The sequence below is a fragment of the Pyrgilauda ruficollis genome, unplaced genomic scaffold (genome assembly GCF_017590135.1).
Source record: "Pyrgilauda ruficollis isolate IOZ18807 unplaced genomic scaffold, ASM1759013v1 scaffold56, whole genome shotgun sequence".
Classification (NCBI taxonomy): Eukaryota; Metazoa; Chordata; class Aves; order Passeriformes; family Passeridae; genus Pyrgilauda; species Pyrgilauda ruficollis.
The window spans coordinates 5,222,878-5,238,058 of record NW_024527266.1 but is presented as its reverse complement, the minus strand read 5'-3'; the positions used below and the strand labels follow the sequence as shown (position 1 = coordinate 5,238,058).

Here is a 15,181-nt window from a genome sequence, read left to right as displayed (position 1 = left end):
GGGGCTGCGGCGAGTCCACCCGCCGCCATTATCAGGGCCGCGCCGCGCGTGGGGAACTACAGCTCCCGGCGGCCCTCGCGCCGCCGCGCGCAGAGAAGATGGCGGCCGCCACGGGGCGTGCGGCGGGAGCGCCGGCGGGATACACGGGTGAGGGGCAGCGCGGGGCACCGGGAGCGGGGCCGGCGGGATACGCGGGTGAGGGGCAGCGCAGGGCCGGAGGGATAACCGGGTGAGGGACAGCGCAGGGCCCCGGGAGCGGGATACGCGGGTGAGGGACAGAGCAGGGCCCCGGGAGCGGGATACACGGGTGAGGGGCAGCGTGGGGCACCGGGAGCAGGATACGCGGGTGAGGGGCAGCGGGAGCGGCGGGATACGCGGGTGAGGGGCAGCGGCGTCTCAGAGCGGTGCGTCCCTCGCAGCTCTGGCGGTGAAGTTCGCGGAGCGGCAGCGCTCGCACCACTGCCTGTTGGTGAAGGAGCACCAGGTGCGGGAAGGGGCCGACACCGCGCACCCGCCTCGCCGCACCCTCTTCGTCCTCAACGTGCCCCCGTACTGCGGCCCGGTGAGTGGGGGCGGCTGCGGGCTCGGGAGCCGGCGTGTGCCCCGGCTGCGGCCGGGGAGCCGCCCCGAGAGCTCTGCCGGCTGTTGGAGGGAGGCATCGCTCCTGCTTTGCTGAACCGCGTGTTTTCTCTTACTCTCCCTGTTAAGGACTCTTTGTCTAGGCTGTTCTCTCGCTGCGGGCATGTGCAGTCTGTGGACATCTGTGACAAGCCAGGGCCAGGAGAGAAAAAAGATAAACTGGCGTCCAAATTCTTCGACCACAAAACTCTAAAGGTAAAGCTTGGCAGGGGGAGAGGAGTACTGATGCTTCAGTGGGAAAAGATGGCAAGTACTGAATGCTTCCACAGGAAACCATATGGGGCATTGGGTGACATGATTACTTATTTAAGTTTATACTGTCTTTTTTTTTTTTGCTATCCTGCTGCCTCTTGTGATTTTGAATTTTATTTTTTAAGTTATTTGTACTACAGTTCCTTGCTCCATTACCAATTTCTCTTACATATCTGACTCACCTGGGTGTTTTTTTCTTTCAGGGATTTCAAGTAGCATACGTGGTGTTCAGGAAACCAGCAGCTGTCCAGGCAGCCAAGGCTCTATCACAGGAAGGTCCCTTGCTAATATCAACAGAGAGCCACCCTGTGAAAACCGGCATTAGCAGTATGTCAGCTCTGGCTATCTTTCTGGGCTAATGCTGGGAAAGAACTGTACTCATTGTTTGCTGAATTCTACCCTACATGCCCCATTTTGTTCTAAGCTGGGGGATGTTCAGTGTTTTGTGTTCTTTCATTATCCACAGGGTTGCAATCTTATTGAACTAGCTGTTGAGGTCTGGTCCACTGACCCTGTGGGAGAGTGGGGACACTAGGAAGGGTCCTTTTTTCCTGACATTTTTTCGGTATTGCCTAGATTCAGAGATACTCTCTGCATCTTGTCCTCAAAATGGAGACCAGACTCATGCAACAGGCCCTGGATGCCTGTCAAGTTGACAGCACTTCACATATAATCTCTTGACAGAAGCACAGAATGATGTGCCCCTTTGGCTTAAGGCTAGCCCACTTCTGCCTGGGCAAGTTGCAAACTTTTCCCATGGCACATTGATTGTGCTCGCAGCCAAGTCAGTTTGTGCTGTAACAGGGGGGAAGCTGAACACAAACGGGAACAGTATGTCCTTCCCCCATGCTAGAGTTTGCTCTAGAGCTGCCCAAAAGCATCACACTAGCCTGCTTCTAACAGCAGCTATTGCTGACTTGTGCCCTCTCTGTCTCAGAGTGGATCGCCAGCTATGAGGCCTCCATCGTGGATCCGAAGGAGCTGAAGGCTGAGGTGGATGCCTACATGCAAGACTATGATAAAAAGATGGCAGAGGTGAGGCCAGGCTAGGGAGGGGACCCAGCTAAGCAGTTTTCTTGGGGCAGAGGGAAAGAAGAGAGATTTCTCAGTGCTCCAGCCATAGTGGAAAGGGCTGAGGGTCTCTCTGTTTGGCAGAGGTTTTTTACTCCCAGTTGCTGGTGGGCCGTCACACCCAGGTTTGGTCTGCAACACCTGACCCTTCCCCTAGGGCTTACAACAGATACCCACAAATAAGTTGATGTGCAGTGTTGTGACTGCAAGTTGAATGCCTGCAGCCCTGATCCCATGCCTTCCTTTAAACCTTGCTTGGAAGCAGGAGCTGTAACTTTGCCTGTGTTTAAGGGAGGGCCGTGGGGAGCTGTGCATTAGGCTGTGCATCCGCACTGGGCTGCCTCACCCTCCTGTCCTTACAGGAAGAAGCCAAAGCCGCCAAGGAGGAGGGTGTTCCGGATGAGGAGGGCTGGGTGAAGGTGACCCGGAAGGGCCGAAAGCCCGGCCTGCCCCGGACAGAGGCTGCCAACCTGCGCGTGCTGGAGAAGGAGAAACGGAAAAGGGCCCGCAAAGAGCTGCTCAACTTCTATGCCTGGCAGCATCGCGAGAGCAAGAGAGAGCGTGAGTGTGCAAGTCTCCTCCTACCCCTGCCTGGGTCTTGTCTCACACTGTGGCCCGAAGAGAATCCTTCTGCCTTCAGGGGAGGTGACACCCAGCTGCCACTAAGCAGTCGGCTGGCTGGATCTGAATGGCCTCGTGCCACCACCTGTCCTAGCAAGGGCTGCTGGAGTATTTTGTGGGAGGGTGTGGTTTTCCAAGAGGTGCTTATTCAGTCTGCACAAAGGATTGAAGGGGGAAACGAGCCAATTCCTCCCCAAGAGGGAGCTGCAGCACCACCAGAGATGAACAGCTGGAGCCCCAGCTTGGCACTCAGCTGAGGTGTAAAAGGACCTGCTCTGAAAGTGTGTGTTTGTGGCTGTTGGGACTGAGCCCCTCCGGTGTGTGGAAGTGAAGCTCCCAGGAGAGGGAGATCTGCTGCTCTCATGTGACTTGTTCTTTCTGTTTTCAGACATTGCCCAGTTGAGGAAGAAATTTGAGGAGGACAAGCAGAGGATCGCACTGATGCGAGCCCAGCGCAAGTTTCGGCCGTACTAGGTTGTGCTGAGCTGGTCTTCAGGTGCCTGTGCTGGAGAGGGTAGGACAGATGCCTATTGACTCCATTTGCCAAAGGATTTTGAGGAATTGAGGCAGCTTTGGGTTGCCTCTACCCTTGGATCTGAAATGGGAGAACCCAGCAACTGCTGCTGGAGGAGAGTTCCCTTTACTTGCACCAGCATCCTCCTGCTCTTCTGTCATTCAGCCCCATGGCACCACTTCTCAGGGTGTTCATGTCAAGGGGCTGAGGCACATCCTGTGACAACCTGTATCTCCCTGCCACCCAAAACCACACCTCCTAAAGCTTGGTGAGAACTGGGATTGACCTAGCGCAGCCTCTGCAGGGGCAGGGAATGGCTGAAGAACTGTAAATAAACTGCTGCTACTGTTTTCAGAACATGGGAATGCTTCTTTCTCCCCTCTGGTCTCCTGTGAGAAACAGCTTCCTGTGTGCTGAGGTGGTGGTAAAAATCATGGCTTGTAACCAGGTGCTCCATTGCACATTTTGTTGAAAGAATGAGCAGTGAAGTGACTTTAGGAAAAACCTAACTGCAACTTGTTGTCACAAGGAAAGAGCAGTGGTTTGGTACAGAGCCCTACCCCTTCTCTTGGTGATTCCCTCCCTGGCCAAGTGTTGCAGTGCCCAGTCATCCAGCTGTGCATGGAGCTCTGCAGCCATGTCTAGGCCACAGAAAATTCCTGATACCCAGCACTGTTGCAAGAATAAATGCCACTTTGAGCAGCCTGGTTTGGAAGGAGAAACCAGACTCTCCATGCCCTGTTTCCACTTAACCTGTCCCCAGCCCTCAGAAAGCAGGTAAGGATAGCAGCAGGCATGTTTAGGTGTGGGACAGTGGTTTTGTACTGCTCCTGTAGCATTTGTGCAGCTCTGGAATAGTGGTAGGTCTGTGATCAAAGTAACCCATGCAGTCCCAGGCTTTTACACATTCATTTTACTATCTGCAGCCTCACTAGAGATGTGACCATGGAATGTAAGGTGGAAATGGTGGTAAATTCCAGAGAGCTGAGATAAAATTGATTTATCCTTTCCTAAAAACCGACTGCAAATACAGTTGTGTTGCTTGCAGAGATGACAGGCCTGCCTGCTTCAGTGGGCTCTTTGCATCAATTTAACTGGGAGGCAGATCCTTAATAAGGCCTACCTAAGGCAGACAGTGTGTAAAAATTGCTGCCTCCCAAGATGCATTTTAGCTGCTTGGGTGAGCGGCCTGAAAGAGAAAGGAGGTTTGTTCTCCTGTAGAGTCAAGAAGACAGACTTAACATTGGAACATTAATCTTTATTTAGGACAGAAATTGTCTCTGCCAACTTCTCCATAATTTGTACTTCTTCCAGCTGCTTCAGCTAGAGGATTAAGGATTCTCTAGCATTCATTAAAATGGCCTTCTCTGCACAGGTGAGCTCTTCAAGCAGATTCTTAAAACAGTAGTTCTCACAATGGAACAGAGACAATGAGGCCCTCTGAGCTCAGGCATCTATGGAATTAAGCAGAGAAGCAGAACACATCGTTTTTCAGCAGGTTAAATCCTGGGAGCAGCTGTCCACACCATCCTCAGGAAGGAGGCAAGATGAGCCACCTCTATTGTAGTGCCAGAGGTGGGGAGCTGCTGCTGTCACAGAGGATGCCTCTGCCTTGTGTTCTCCTCTGTTTCAGGGTGCAAGTTTGGAGTAAGCCAAGGGGAAGGCCACTCTGGGCCTCTATCCCTGTACTCACAGAGCTGGAAGTAGAGCAAGGATTCCTTCTCCCTTTGGCAAATGAGATATTTTGCTCAGCTCTCCTTCAGAGTACCCCTGGCAGACCTGCTTCCACCCTGCAGTGAGCTAAGCGTAGGAAAGATTATCACGATCTAATGCTGCATGTGAGGTAGGAATGGTGACAATTCTGGAGCTTGCTTGTTAGCTCCCAGTTCTGAACTGCTGCAGCTGTGAGGGCTTCCTAGAGTCTGGCCCTGGTGTTCTGTGCTGTCAGGAAGTTGCTGATGATCCCAGATACCACCTCGGGCTCGTTCAGGTGCACAAAATGACTCCCAGGCACTTCTGCTAGCTGGATGTGCTGGAGGGAAAGAACACAAGATGTGAAGATGTGGACCAGGAAAGTGATCCCTCAAGCACACTCTGCTTGCTGTGTGACACTCATGGGAAGGGACAGAGCAACTGAGGCAGGACAGAGATGGGAGGACCAGGAAGAGCTGGGTCCAGAGGGCAGTACTAACTCGGGACTTTGGCAGCAGGGACAAAGTTGACTTCCTCCCTTGACTCCACCCCCTTCCCCATGCGAGGGCTGTGCTGTTCAGGACAAGTCGCCTAGTGGAGGGTGTCCACCAAGGTCAGCTGCTTCCCAGCTGCTGCTCCCAGGTTGGTGGCAAATGGAGATGCAAGGATGACGTTTGCTCTCACCTCTTTGAGGTTAGACTCCAATGCCTCCTGCAGGGCTTTCACAAAGTGATTTCTGCTCGGTAGGTTGTGCGGTACCAAGAGCCCATCTTGTGATCTGAAAAACAACAGTGAGGCTCAGTACAGCACACAGCGTGCTTCCATTTGTCTTTGTGGCTGTCCTGGGCAGAATCAGTGTCCCCAATACAGCAGGGTAACAAACCCAACAGTTCTTTCCAGGCTGCTTGTAAGCAGCAGGTGACAGGGTCACACGTGGTAGTCAGAGTGCATTGCACAGCTTGGCTAAGCAGCTATTTTCTATCAAACTAAAAGGTGTAAAACCTTGGGTGACTGCCTAGTGGTATCAGAGTGGAGACTGGCTAAATATTGTCCTCCCAGGGCTGGCTCTGTAACTGGTCTGAAAACATCCTTCCCTGCCCCTGCTCTGCCTTCTGCACTTAACTTCTTCCTTCCTTAGAATTTCAACATCTCCCCTCAGTCCCTTCTGCCTCTCTTTGCTGCTTATTTAACCAAGTTAGGCCCTGCTCAGAGAGGGAGGTACCAGGGCAGTTGCCCTGGAGAAGTCAGCATTAGATCTGCAGAGCTAAGATCATGCTGTCTCCTACTGTGCTGGTGATGGGACAAGGGGACATCCCAGGCTCAATGGCATTTCTATGGCACAGAGGACTTGACCTCAGCAGAATATTACATGTCTGGACAAGCAGATACAAACACATCAGGGAAGTCAAAACTGCACCTCTTTTCTCAACTGCTAGCATTTCTTGTTTTCTAGACAATCTTTTAACAGCACCCCACCAGCCAAGGTAGCCAGAGCCCTGCACACCTTTCCCTCGAAGGAGATGGGAAAAGGCAGAGGATGACTCACAGTACAAGCTGTACACCCAGACAGCTTAACAGCTTGGCAAGCCACTGGCCATGTCCCCAGAGCTGCTTGCCCCAGGTGCCACAGGAGAGAGCTTGCAGGAGCTCAGTTAGACCAGGGGCTTCAGGAGCAGCTGGAGGAGATGGAGACTCTGTAGTTTCACCTGTTTTCTCAGGCAAGAGTTTTTGGGCCTGGAGAAGGGGGCGGGCTGGATTGCTGACTGTGGTAGAGTCAGGTCAGGACAGCAAGTAGGAGTGGTGCTGTGGAGGGTCACGTATTTGCCAGGATGGCCCCTTGCTACAGTGCCAAGGAATGGAGAGTTGTGAGGTGGCATTGTGAAGCCAAGAGCATGGGGAAGATGGGGCAGGACTAATGTTTCCTCAGTCAGCCTTGCACCAGGAAGTCCCAGCCTGAAAGTAGAGTGCCAGGCTGGGAGGATGTTTGAGTTGCTGTCTGCCTTCTACAGGAGCCTGCCCAACCCAGGGCAGTGGTGGGGAACTGGGAAATACTTCTCACTTGTGAAGCTGTACTGTTACACCAGCTGGCCAAAAGTCTGGGTGCCTAGTGTAGATGAAGGGGTAGTGGAGGACTCCTTCCTAGCCTTCATTCCTTCCACTGAGGAAGACAGCAAGGGCTGGTATGGTTTGTGCCTCACTCACACAATGATGAGAACACGGTCCTGGATCTTCTGCAGGAGTTTCACACACTGCTCCACCGTGAAGAATTCTCGACTCTGCTGCAGGTGCAAAGAGAGGGAAAGTGTCAAAGCACAGGGACAGCAGCTGGGGGCAGAGGGTGTCCCCAAGCCCTCCTGCACAAGTGGCTCTGAAGGTAGAACTGTAGCCCTGAAGCTTCCATGCTGACACATGACAAGCGTCCAAGGCTGCACACAGGAGTAGATGGCTCTGCAAAGGCTCCTTCTGTCCAGCTGTGTTTCAGGGCTGCCAACAACATTGCCTGCTGGGCAGCAGCACATATGGGAATGATCTCATAGAGAAAAGCTTTAAAAATCCTTTTACTAAAAAGGAGAGAGTACATAACCCTGGCTTCCATATCCTGGCAGTAGCACAGATAGAGGAGGCCCTAATTGCTCAAAAGTGGCACAAAACTATCAAAATACAAAACCTAAGGACTTTGCTCCACTCCCCTTCTTATTCAGGTCACCTGACAAGCTGACAGAAAGCATCCATCCATGTGCTGCCTGAAGAGCTATAACAGCAGGAAAATGTGGCCAGGAGGCCCTGGGGCAGAGGAACTTCTAAAAAAACAAACAGTAATATTTTCCAGTGACTCTGTAAGCTGAATCAATGATCAAGTGCAGGCTCTTTTAAAAGCAGCATTTAAAGGACGTGTGGGAATTCGGGAAGCAGAAAGTAAGCAGCTGGGTGGAGGCAGGGCCTAGCTCAGTGAGCAGGCATCCTCTGTCTGAGTGTTCTTAAGCTCAGGGCTCCAAAGTAGCAAGGGGCATGTCAGAAGAGCAGTGCTCACCGTACGGGCTCTCATGTCTCTGTTATACACCAGCCCTGCAAAGAAAAAACAGAAGTTTTTCTTAGGAGCAGGAATTGTTCTGTTTTAACTCACTTTTGGGGTCTGCCCAAGATTTTCTGAGATGGGAAGAATAGGATTAATTCATATTTCTCCCTTTTTTTGACTTATTTTCTTTAGCTGTTCTAGGATTTGAGCACCAAACCCAGTTGCTGGGAATGGAGAACTCTTCCTCCAGACTTAATTGATCCCATTCAGGCTGTGTAAATCTGTAGCTAGGGCACCCTGTACCCTGCAGAAGACAATGGCTGTTGGCATCAGTCCCTTCCCACACCCAGCAGTGGCCCAGCACCACACAGCCCCTTACCAGCGGGTGTCTCAGTTGCTCCTCGCTGCAGCAGGATTGCCCCACCCTCTGCTGTCAGATGGCTGTTTGCTTCTAAAAGCCTGAGGGAGACATGGCAGAGAGATTGTGATGCTGGAAAAAGGGAGGACGTGAAGCAAAAATGCCATGACAAGGTGACAGTGAGCTCTCAGGCTGCTTCAGGAAGAAGCAGCAGCTTCTGGCAGCAGAAGCAAAAGGTCTTGCTGGGATTCCAGAAAAGGACTTGAAAGGTGAAATGCAGGGATGGTTTTCTTTTCTCATTTGTGCAGCTGTAACTCTGTCAAGGTGAGGGCAGGCAGTAAATGAAGAGGATGGATGGGAACCCACCTCTGCAATGCTGCTTCGGGGCTCCGTGCTTTGGGAGTTTGCTGCTTTGCCTCCAGACTCAGTAGTCTGTCAATAACCCTCCGTTTTGATTTCAGCCATGCCTCAGTGTCCTGAAACACAGAGAGGTAGGGAAGAGGAGTAACCCCTTTCTTTTGAATTATTTCACCCCTTACTGGAGAGTGGAAGAGGGACTTTCACTCTTCAACATAGAACTGGTATCATTTATGGGTATCTTATTAAAAATGCCCATTTCTGGGAGAAAGTGAACATCAATACTGTAATTAACTTATTAACTTTTTATCCTTGCCATCTTTTCTAACCCTTCCTACCTCACTTCTGAGTTGAGGACAACTCTCCAAAGTTTGGTATTTTTTGTCTCTCTGAGCTAGGGCTTCTGTCCTACTACTGCCACTGAAAGCTCCAGCATCTGTTAGCAATGATGGCAAGTTGGGAATGTAGCTTCATGAAATGCCAGCAACAGAAAAAAATCTACCAATCTTGTACCCAGGTCACCCAACAAGATGTTGGCAAAAAGATAACCTCAGCTGGCAGTTGCCTAGACAGAGGTTCCAGTTTCCTTTGTACGAGGGCTTGGCACAGACAAGCAAATTTCAGTGCTAAGGGACTGCACGATGTGGAGCTCTACCAAGTGTGCCCCAAGGGCCACCCTAAGGACAAACTTCAGTCTGTGCAACAAGGAGCAGATCAGTGCCTGCCAAAAGGAAGAGCCCTAGGACTTGTGTGACCTGCCAGGAAGTGGTCACATCAGTGCTTTCTCTGAACAAGTGAGGGAAAGAAAAAAAACCATGTATTTTTGTATTTTTAAAAAAGTGAAGGGAAGGACACATGAGCTCTAACCTCTGGAGCTAGAAGAAAGCCAAGACTTTCCAGCAGGATCAGCTTGTCCACCATCTCAGGATAAAGGAAACAGAACTGAGGAGAGATGAAACAATAAGAAAATGAAAAGCTGAGCACTGAGTGATGTCTTTATCCTGCTGCATGGGAGAGGGGTCAGTGAAGGGCCTCTCCTCCCCTGAGATCCAGATCTGTCCCTTCATTCCTCTCCCATTTGTTGTTGCAGCTGCAGAAATCACAACCCCATGAAGAAATGGTGCTTTACTCACCATTCCTGCCACAGCCCCACCTGCAAAGAAGAAAAGGGTGCTCAGTAATGCACAGAACAGCTCCTGGTAACAGAAGTTCACCTTCCCCACAGCAGGCGCTACCTCAGAAATAAAAATGTGCATTGTACCATGGGACAAAACCCCAGTACAGAGGAGAGTTCTCCCAAGTCACAACGTGCAGGCAGAGACCAGGGCTGTTGACCTGCTGTGCTCCCCATCTTGTGCCATTCCCACCTCCCTCAGACAGCAAAGGCCAAGGAGGAGTTACTGTTTAAAATGTCTTGGTGTGCAGGGTTAGATGTGACCAGAGCGGCCCTAGGAAGTAAACTCCAAATTGTGGCAAAATCAAATCCTATTCCAAGCTCAAAGGGATAGATCCTGGAGTCCAGTTCCCCTCAGGCACCTTTACAGCCCACCAAATGGGCTGTCTGTTCCCAGGCTTTGTGGGGACCAGGCAGGAAGGCCTGCTGCTGTGAATTTTCCTGCACAGACCACCCCTCTTTGCCAATCACTGTTCCATGCTGTGAGTGGGGGAAATGCTCACAGCAAGAGTTACCACTGTTTGTACTGCAGGGTCTTGAAAACAGGCATTTCAAACACAGGTACAGATTTTTGAATCACTCAGGCAGGAACCTCGTACTTTGCATAATATAATAAATATTCCAACCCAGCTCCTAGCAGCATGTCTTGGAAGTTAATTATCTACTGCTTTGTATTAATCTCACAGTTTACAAGGACCAGAGGCACTTACCCATACTGTGACCCATCAGGGTGAACCGTCTCCACTGCAAGGCTAAATGGCAACAGAGGAAAACAGACAGTGCTACATCAGAAACCAGAGCAGCAACATCTTGCTGTTTCTTCACTGACATGGGCCCTTTCTCCCAGGAGGGCTTTTGCACTACCACATTTGCTTCTTAATTCAGAAACTAAGCAGCTGAGTAGGCTGATTTTGAAGAAAAAGAGCATTTACCACCTCATTTCCATGGCAGTTAAGTCATACAGCTCTCAATCTCTCTCTGTATGTCAAACAAACTCCAGCAAAGTCCCATTCACTGCCAGATATGACACTGGCAAGAAGCAGAGGAGCCTGACTGGGTAGCATCTGGTGGAAGAGAAAAACCTTTACAGAGCATCCTGCCACAGGGCATTCTGCAAGACATGTGAGGACACAGAGCCAGGTCTGCTGCATTGAGGGAAGTATGATTCCAAGTGAAAGCTTTCTGCACCATTTAGCACATCAGGCTCTTCAGTCCATTTTTAGGGCATTCTGGGAGGCTTATAGGAAAATACAACTTTATCAGTGCTGCCCATCTGAAATATACCTCACTGAAAGATGGGTTTTACCCTCTGGAACATCTGAGAGCTTCTAGAGGCTCTTTTGTGTACTGAATGGGGAATGTAAAACTACACATGCCAAATATACAGATGGACAGTTAGATCAGGAGTTATTAGGAGTACAAGACATTTCAACTTTCAGATTTCTTTGCATGATACTAAAGCAAGTAGCAAACTGCCATCAGAGAGAACCAGAAATTTCCAGCTTACACCTGTCACTGACTGCTTACAAAAAGCCAGTCTGGTAAAACCATTTAGTTGCTTCCACCATTTCACCACTACAGCTTTTTTAGTACAGAAACACTCAGGGCTTTACAGTTTCTTCCTTTCCCAAACAGTGAGAAAGAGGGATGCTTATTCAGTCACTAAGCACTGGCTGACATCCAACTGAGAAGCAGGGGTAACTGAAAATGCTGCTTGCTTGTTGGAAAGAGCAGGACCAATAGAGCATCCCCCCCACAAGAACCCTCGAGGGTTCCTTTGCATACCCACCTGCTGCCACCCGGCGCACATCGGTCACATAATCCAGGAAATGGTAGGGGAGACCTGCAGGTCGGTGGGAGGACAAGCCGTGGCCAGAAAAATCCATTGCTACATAATAACAACCTGAAAGGGAAAGAGGATCACATGTGCAGCCGGGCCACACAACACAAGCCATCCTGATGAGCCAGACCTACCTCTGGGGAGCAGTGGAATGAGCTTGTCAAAGGTGTTGGCATTGTCCAACCAGCCATGCAAACACAGCACAGGGTGTCCCTCCGAGGGTCCCCAGGCCTTGGCTGCCACATGTCCCCAGGGCACAGGGAACTTCAACTCTGAGAACATGCCCAAAACACGGTGATGTCCTTGGAGAGTCACGTACTTGGAGTAGGTCCCAGGGGTCTTGTTAATGGTCTAGAGCTCTGAAAAGAGTAATACAGGTCTTTAGTAACTCACCAGTCTCCTGTGGTCTTAATTAGCAGCTTGATGATTTATAGCTCCCCATTCAACATCCCAAGCTGCCGTTCCTGACTGCCTGTTTGGGGAATCCTCCTCCCAGCACGTACTAGCTATGCTCCTAGGAAGAAATAAGCTTTCCCTATGCAGGAGGAGAAAGCCTTCTCTGTGTCTCTGCAGCAGCTGCAACCTGACCAGAAGGCACAGGAGATCTGGCAAGAGGGAGACATGCAGAATTCCCCCAGCTAGCTGCAGTCAGCCAGGCACCTGTCCTGGGCTTAAAAGACAGTTTGGGGAATAAGGATGCTGCCTCCAGGATTAGACTGTTACCACCTTGCCCTCTTTTACCTTGGTACTTCTCTTTCGCACCACTGCTTGGCACATTTGCTAGAGCAGCTGGCTCCATGCTGCACAACAGGTCACTGCTGCCACTGCCTGTGCACCCCTCAGAGCAAGGGACTTTTGCATGGGATATGGGTCCACAACCTGCCAGGCACTTGCTCTACCTCAAACCATCTCATTTACCTGGCAATCACTGACCCTTGCTCAAGCACCAGCTCCTGAGTGAACCCAGCCTCTGGCAACCTTCCAGTGGTGGTTTAAACATTTCCCTTTCACCCCCAAGCCACAGGCAACCTGACTATCTCCAAGTCTCTCATGTCATATCCCCTTCCAAGTGACTTGTCTTGTGTATCTGCTCCCTTAATTAGCCCTCTGAGATCGCACAGCAATTAAATCACTCTACAGCAAGTCCCTCCTGAGCCCATACCTCTCTAAGGAGTGAGGACAGAGGGGGTAGGCTGCTGTCAGGGCCCGGATGGTCCCAATCAGCCAAGCCTAGGGCTCCCCATGAGTGTGTTTCAGCTCGGCCCAGGACCAGCTGCAGCAGTGCTGCAGGAGTGCCGCTCTCCATCAGCAACGCCTCGCCCCAGCAGCCGTGGCCCTGCCTGCTGATCACGGGGCTGTGCCTGATCCCAGCTGCCCTCGCCGGGCCAGATCCTGACAAACAACCGTGGGCTGACTTTCCATAGTGTGACCATGGACCTGCCCTGTCCTGAGGGCCTGGGCTCCTGGCAGAGCCTGACGGCCCTCCGAGGCAGTCCTGCCTAGGCCCAGCGGGGCTCCGGCCCTGGGATCCCCCCGGCCCCGGGATAAGGCCTCCGTGGCCGGGCAGGAGGCGCCGCCACACCGGGGCCTTCGCCTCGGGGCCCCCGGAGCGCCTGTCCCGGTCCTGCTCCCGGCCCCGGGGAAGGGCTGCCCGGGGAACTGACCCCCGCCCGGCGCCGAGAGCAGCCCCCGAGCGCCACGGCCGCCCCGGCCCCCTCTCCCTTCGCCGCCCTCCCGCGACGCCCCGGCGCCCTCCTACCGCTCCGTGCGGCCGGGCCGGCTGAGCAGAGGCGGCGGCAGGGCCCGGCAGGGCAGGGCAGGACAGCACGGGGCGGGCCGGCTGCACCGCCCCGCTGCCCGCCTCCCTGCGGCGCCCCGGCCCCCGCCTCTATCTGCATGGGGCTCGGTGAGAGGAACGGGAACTAACGATGGCTGTGGGGTCTGGAGCTGCGAACAACCTCCTGGGCGTGATGGAAATCTCTGAGGAGTCAAAATCAAGGAGGTATGGCTGCATCTGTGACTACCTCCAGAAGACACATTACTGACGATGGAAACTGTCTGTACTGTGGTGACACAGTGTGAGATGTTTTAACTGTGACCCAGGAGCTTCATACTGACATCAAACGGGCACGTGCTTGACACTGACACTGAACTTCTGTCACTCTCTGATAGAGAGACTCTTCTGAACTCCTAAGGCTTGCTGGAACCGTGTTGCTTCAGGGAAAAAGAGTCACCCTCCCATACTGTGACCCATCGCAGTGAATAGACTCTGCTACAGGGCCAAGCTGCCACAGATGCACAGCGGACAGCACTGCCTCCGCCGCTCCACTCCTCTTCTGCGAAAACAGACCCCTCTCAGATGGAGAGGTTTCTATAAAGTTTGCCTCATTAATTGCCCAAAAAGCTGATGTCTGCATAGACCAAATTTCAAGGAAGCCAATACCCAAGTATGGCTACTTGCTGCTGCCTCTCATTCCATCCAGCAATCAGTCTGCTAAGCCTAATGCAGACCACAACCATTCCTCTTCAGTCAAGGACTCTGTGGTCAGAGGAAGCAAAGTCAAATCACACTGTGAGCAGTGGGACCCCTTGCTGGAATAGTTGAAGGAAGCAGAATGAATGTATGTTCTTAGGGAATCATTTTTATATTGGTAACTGGAAGCCCTATACTCAGTTCAGCACATCAGTCTCCTAAATTACACATTATATTTTCAGAACAGCCTAAAAAGCTTGAAAGAAACCAGTGTAGAAGCTTAGAGCCCTATTTCTCCTGCCTAGCTCTAACTCATCCTGGCAAAATGGGCTTTGCACCACAGCAGTTGAAACATAACCTTGGGGACCCATCACTGAGAAGAAACAAGAGCACTGTGTAGCTCACAGCCTCCTCTCCATGTGAGTCATTAGAAAGGAAATCAGAACATGAATTTTTACAGGTTTGCAAAGTGTCCAGTGCCTTGCTTTTTCTTAGGCCTCCATACTGAAGGAGCAAGGAAAGCGGACTACAAGGGCTGGGGAGCCTTGCAGAAGGAGAGAGGCCACAGCAACTTCTACAGCTTCTCTCCTACAACTCTCAGAGGTGGGTGGCTGATTACAAAAGGTGAAAAGCAAGAGACAGCTTGGCTGAACAGCTTTGTAAAATGTACTCAATAATAAGGAACAATAATCAAATAGCGGCTGCTGCTAATAGAGGGCAGGGCCCTCCTGTGAATTCCTGGAATTCCTCCTAAAGAAGCCACCAGACGGCAGTGTAATTGTTAGGCAGTGTAATTGTTAGGCAGTGGCTGCTGCTAGGCTTGTGGTTCTTCAGTCTGTGGCATGACTTATGAGGAAGAGGACCTGTGCCATGAGAAGTTATGTGTACTGTTGGCACACACTCCAGTGGTTGGTGGGACAACGGGTCATGGCCAGGAAAATCCATTGCCACTCATGAGCCAGACCCACTTCTGGGGAGCAGTGAAATGAGCCCACTGAAGAGGGTGGCATTGTCCAGCCAGCCATGCAAGCATAGCACAGATTGTCCCCAGGCCTTGGCTACCACCAGTGCTTGGGGCATGGGGAGCTTCACCTCCAAGAACTTGTACCCACAAGGAACATCCCTGAGAGCTACATGCTGGAGCTCTACCTGACCTCTACCTAATACCAGTTTT

At 51.7% G+C, this 15,181-nt stretch overlaps 2 protein-coding genes across 5 annotated transcripts; one reads left to right on the top strand and one right to left on the bottom strand.

Annotated features, from left to right (window-relative positions):
• The first annotated feature begins 57 nt into the window (after positions 1–57).
• On the top strand, positions 58–4,217 carry RRP7A (ribosomal RNA processing 7 homolog A). 2 transcript variants are annotated; one of them, XM_041481634.1, is made up of 7 exons: positions 58–147; positions 420–562; positions 709–834; positions 1,095–1,218; positions 1,829–1,926; positions 2,325–2,523; positions 2,972–4,206. In XM_041481634.1, the coding sequence occupies exons 1-7, from the start codon at positions 99–101 to the stop codon at positions 3,055–3,057; spliced, it is 825 nt and encodes a 274-aa protein (XP_041337568.1). In that variant the 5' UTR covers positions 58–98; the 3' UTR covers positions 3,058–4,206. The 2 variants fall into 2 exon arrangements, with proteins under 2 accessions (XP_041337568.1, XP_041337567.1); XM_041481633.1 differs by having other exon boundaries at positions 71–195; positions 2,972–4,217.
• Positions 4,218–4,334: 117 nt separating this feature from the next.
• SERHL2 (serine hydrolase like 2) lies at positions 4,335–13,359 on the bottom strand. Of its 3 annotated transcripts, none has more exons than XM_041481631.1 (12): positions 13,294–13,359; positions 11,669–11,893; positions 11,484–11,597; positions 10,405–10,446; positions 9,654–9,673; positions 9,388–9,462; positions 8,530–8,639; positions 8,185–8,264; positions 7,821–7,855; positions 6,992–7,068; positions 5,474–5,567; positions 4,335–5,129 (listed from the first exon to the last, which is right to left on the bottom strand). In XM_041481631.1, the coding sequence occupies exons 2-12, from the start codon at positions 11,814–11,816 to the stop codon at positions 5,013–5,015; spliced, it is 912 nt and encodes a 303-aa protein (XP_041337565.1). In that variant the 5' UTR covers positions 11,817–11,893; positions 13,294–13,359; the 3' UTR covers positions 4,335–5,012. The 3 variants fall into 3 exon arrangements, with proteins under 3 accessions (XP_041337565.1, XP_041337566.1, XP_041337564.1); XM_041481632.1 differs by lacking the exon at positions 13,294–13,359 and adding an exon at positions 12,697–13,248 and having other exon boundaries at positions 6,992–7,065; XM_041481630.1 differs by lacking the exon at positions 13,294–13,359 and adding an exon at positions 12,697–13,244.
• Between the last annotated feature and the right edge of the window lie 1,822 nt (positions 13,360–15,181).

What these genes read in the sequence shown, in the direction of transcription:
- RRP7A (XM_041481633.1), top strand. Translation starts at nt 99, where the DNA reads ATGGCGGCCGCCACGGGGCGTGCGGCGGGAGCGCCGGCGGGATACACG. An exon ending in TGCCCCCGTACTGCGGCCCG is followed by an intron (nt 563 to 708) that starts GTGAGTGGGGGC and finishes CTCCCTGTTAAG; the next exon opens with GACTCTTTGTCTAGGCTGTT. An exon ending in TGTGAAAACCGGCATTAGCA is followed by an intron (nt 1,219 to 1,828) that starts GTATGTCAGCTC and finishes TCTCTGTCTCAG; the next exon opens with AGTGGATCGCCAGCTATGAG.
- SERHL2 (XM_041481631.1), bottom strand. Translation starts at nt 11,816, where the DNA reads ATGTTCTCAGAGTTGAAGTTCCCTGTGCCCTGGGGACATGTGGCAGCC. An exon ending in GCTTTCTTCTAGCTCCAGAG is followed by an intron (nt 8,640 to 9,387) that starts GTTAGAGCTCAT and finishes TCTGTGTTTCAG; the next exon opens with GACACTGAGGCATGGCTGAA. An exon ending in TGGAGTCTAACCTCAAAGAG is followed by an intron (nt 5,130 to 5,473) that starts GTGAGAGCAAAC and finishes CTTTCCCTCCAG; the next exon opens with CACATCCAGCTAGCAGAAGT.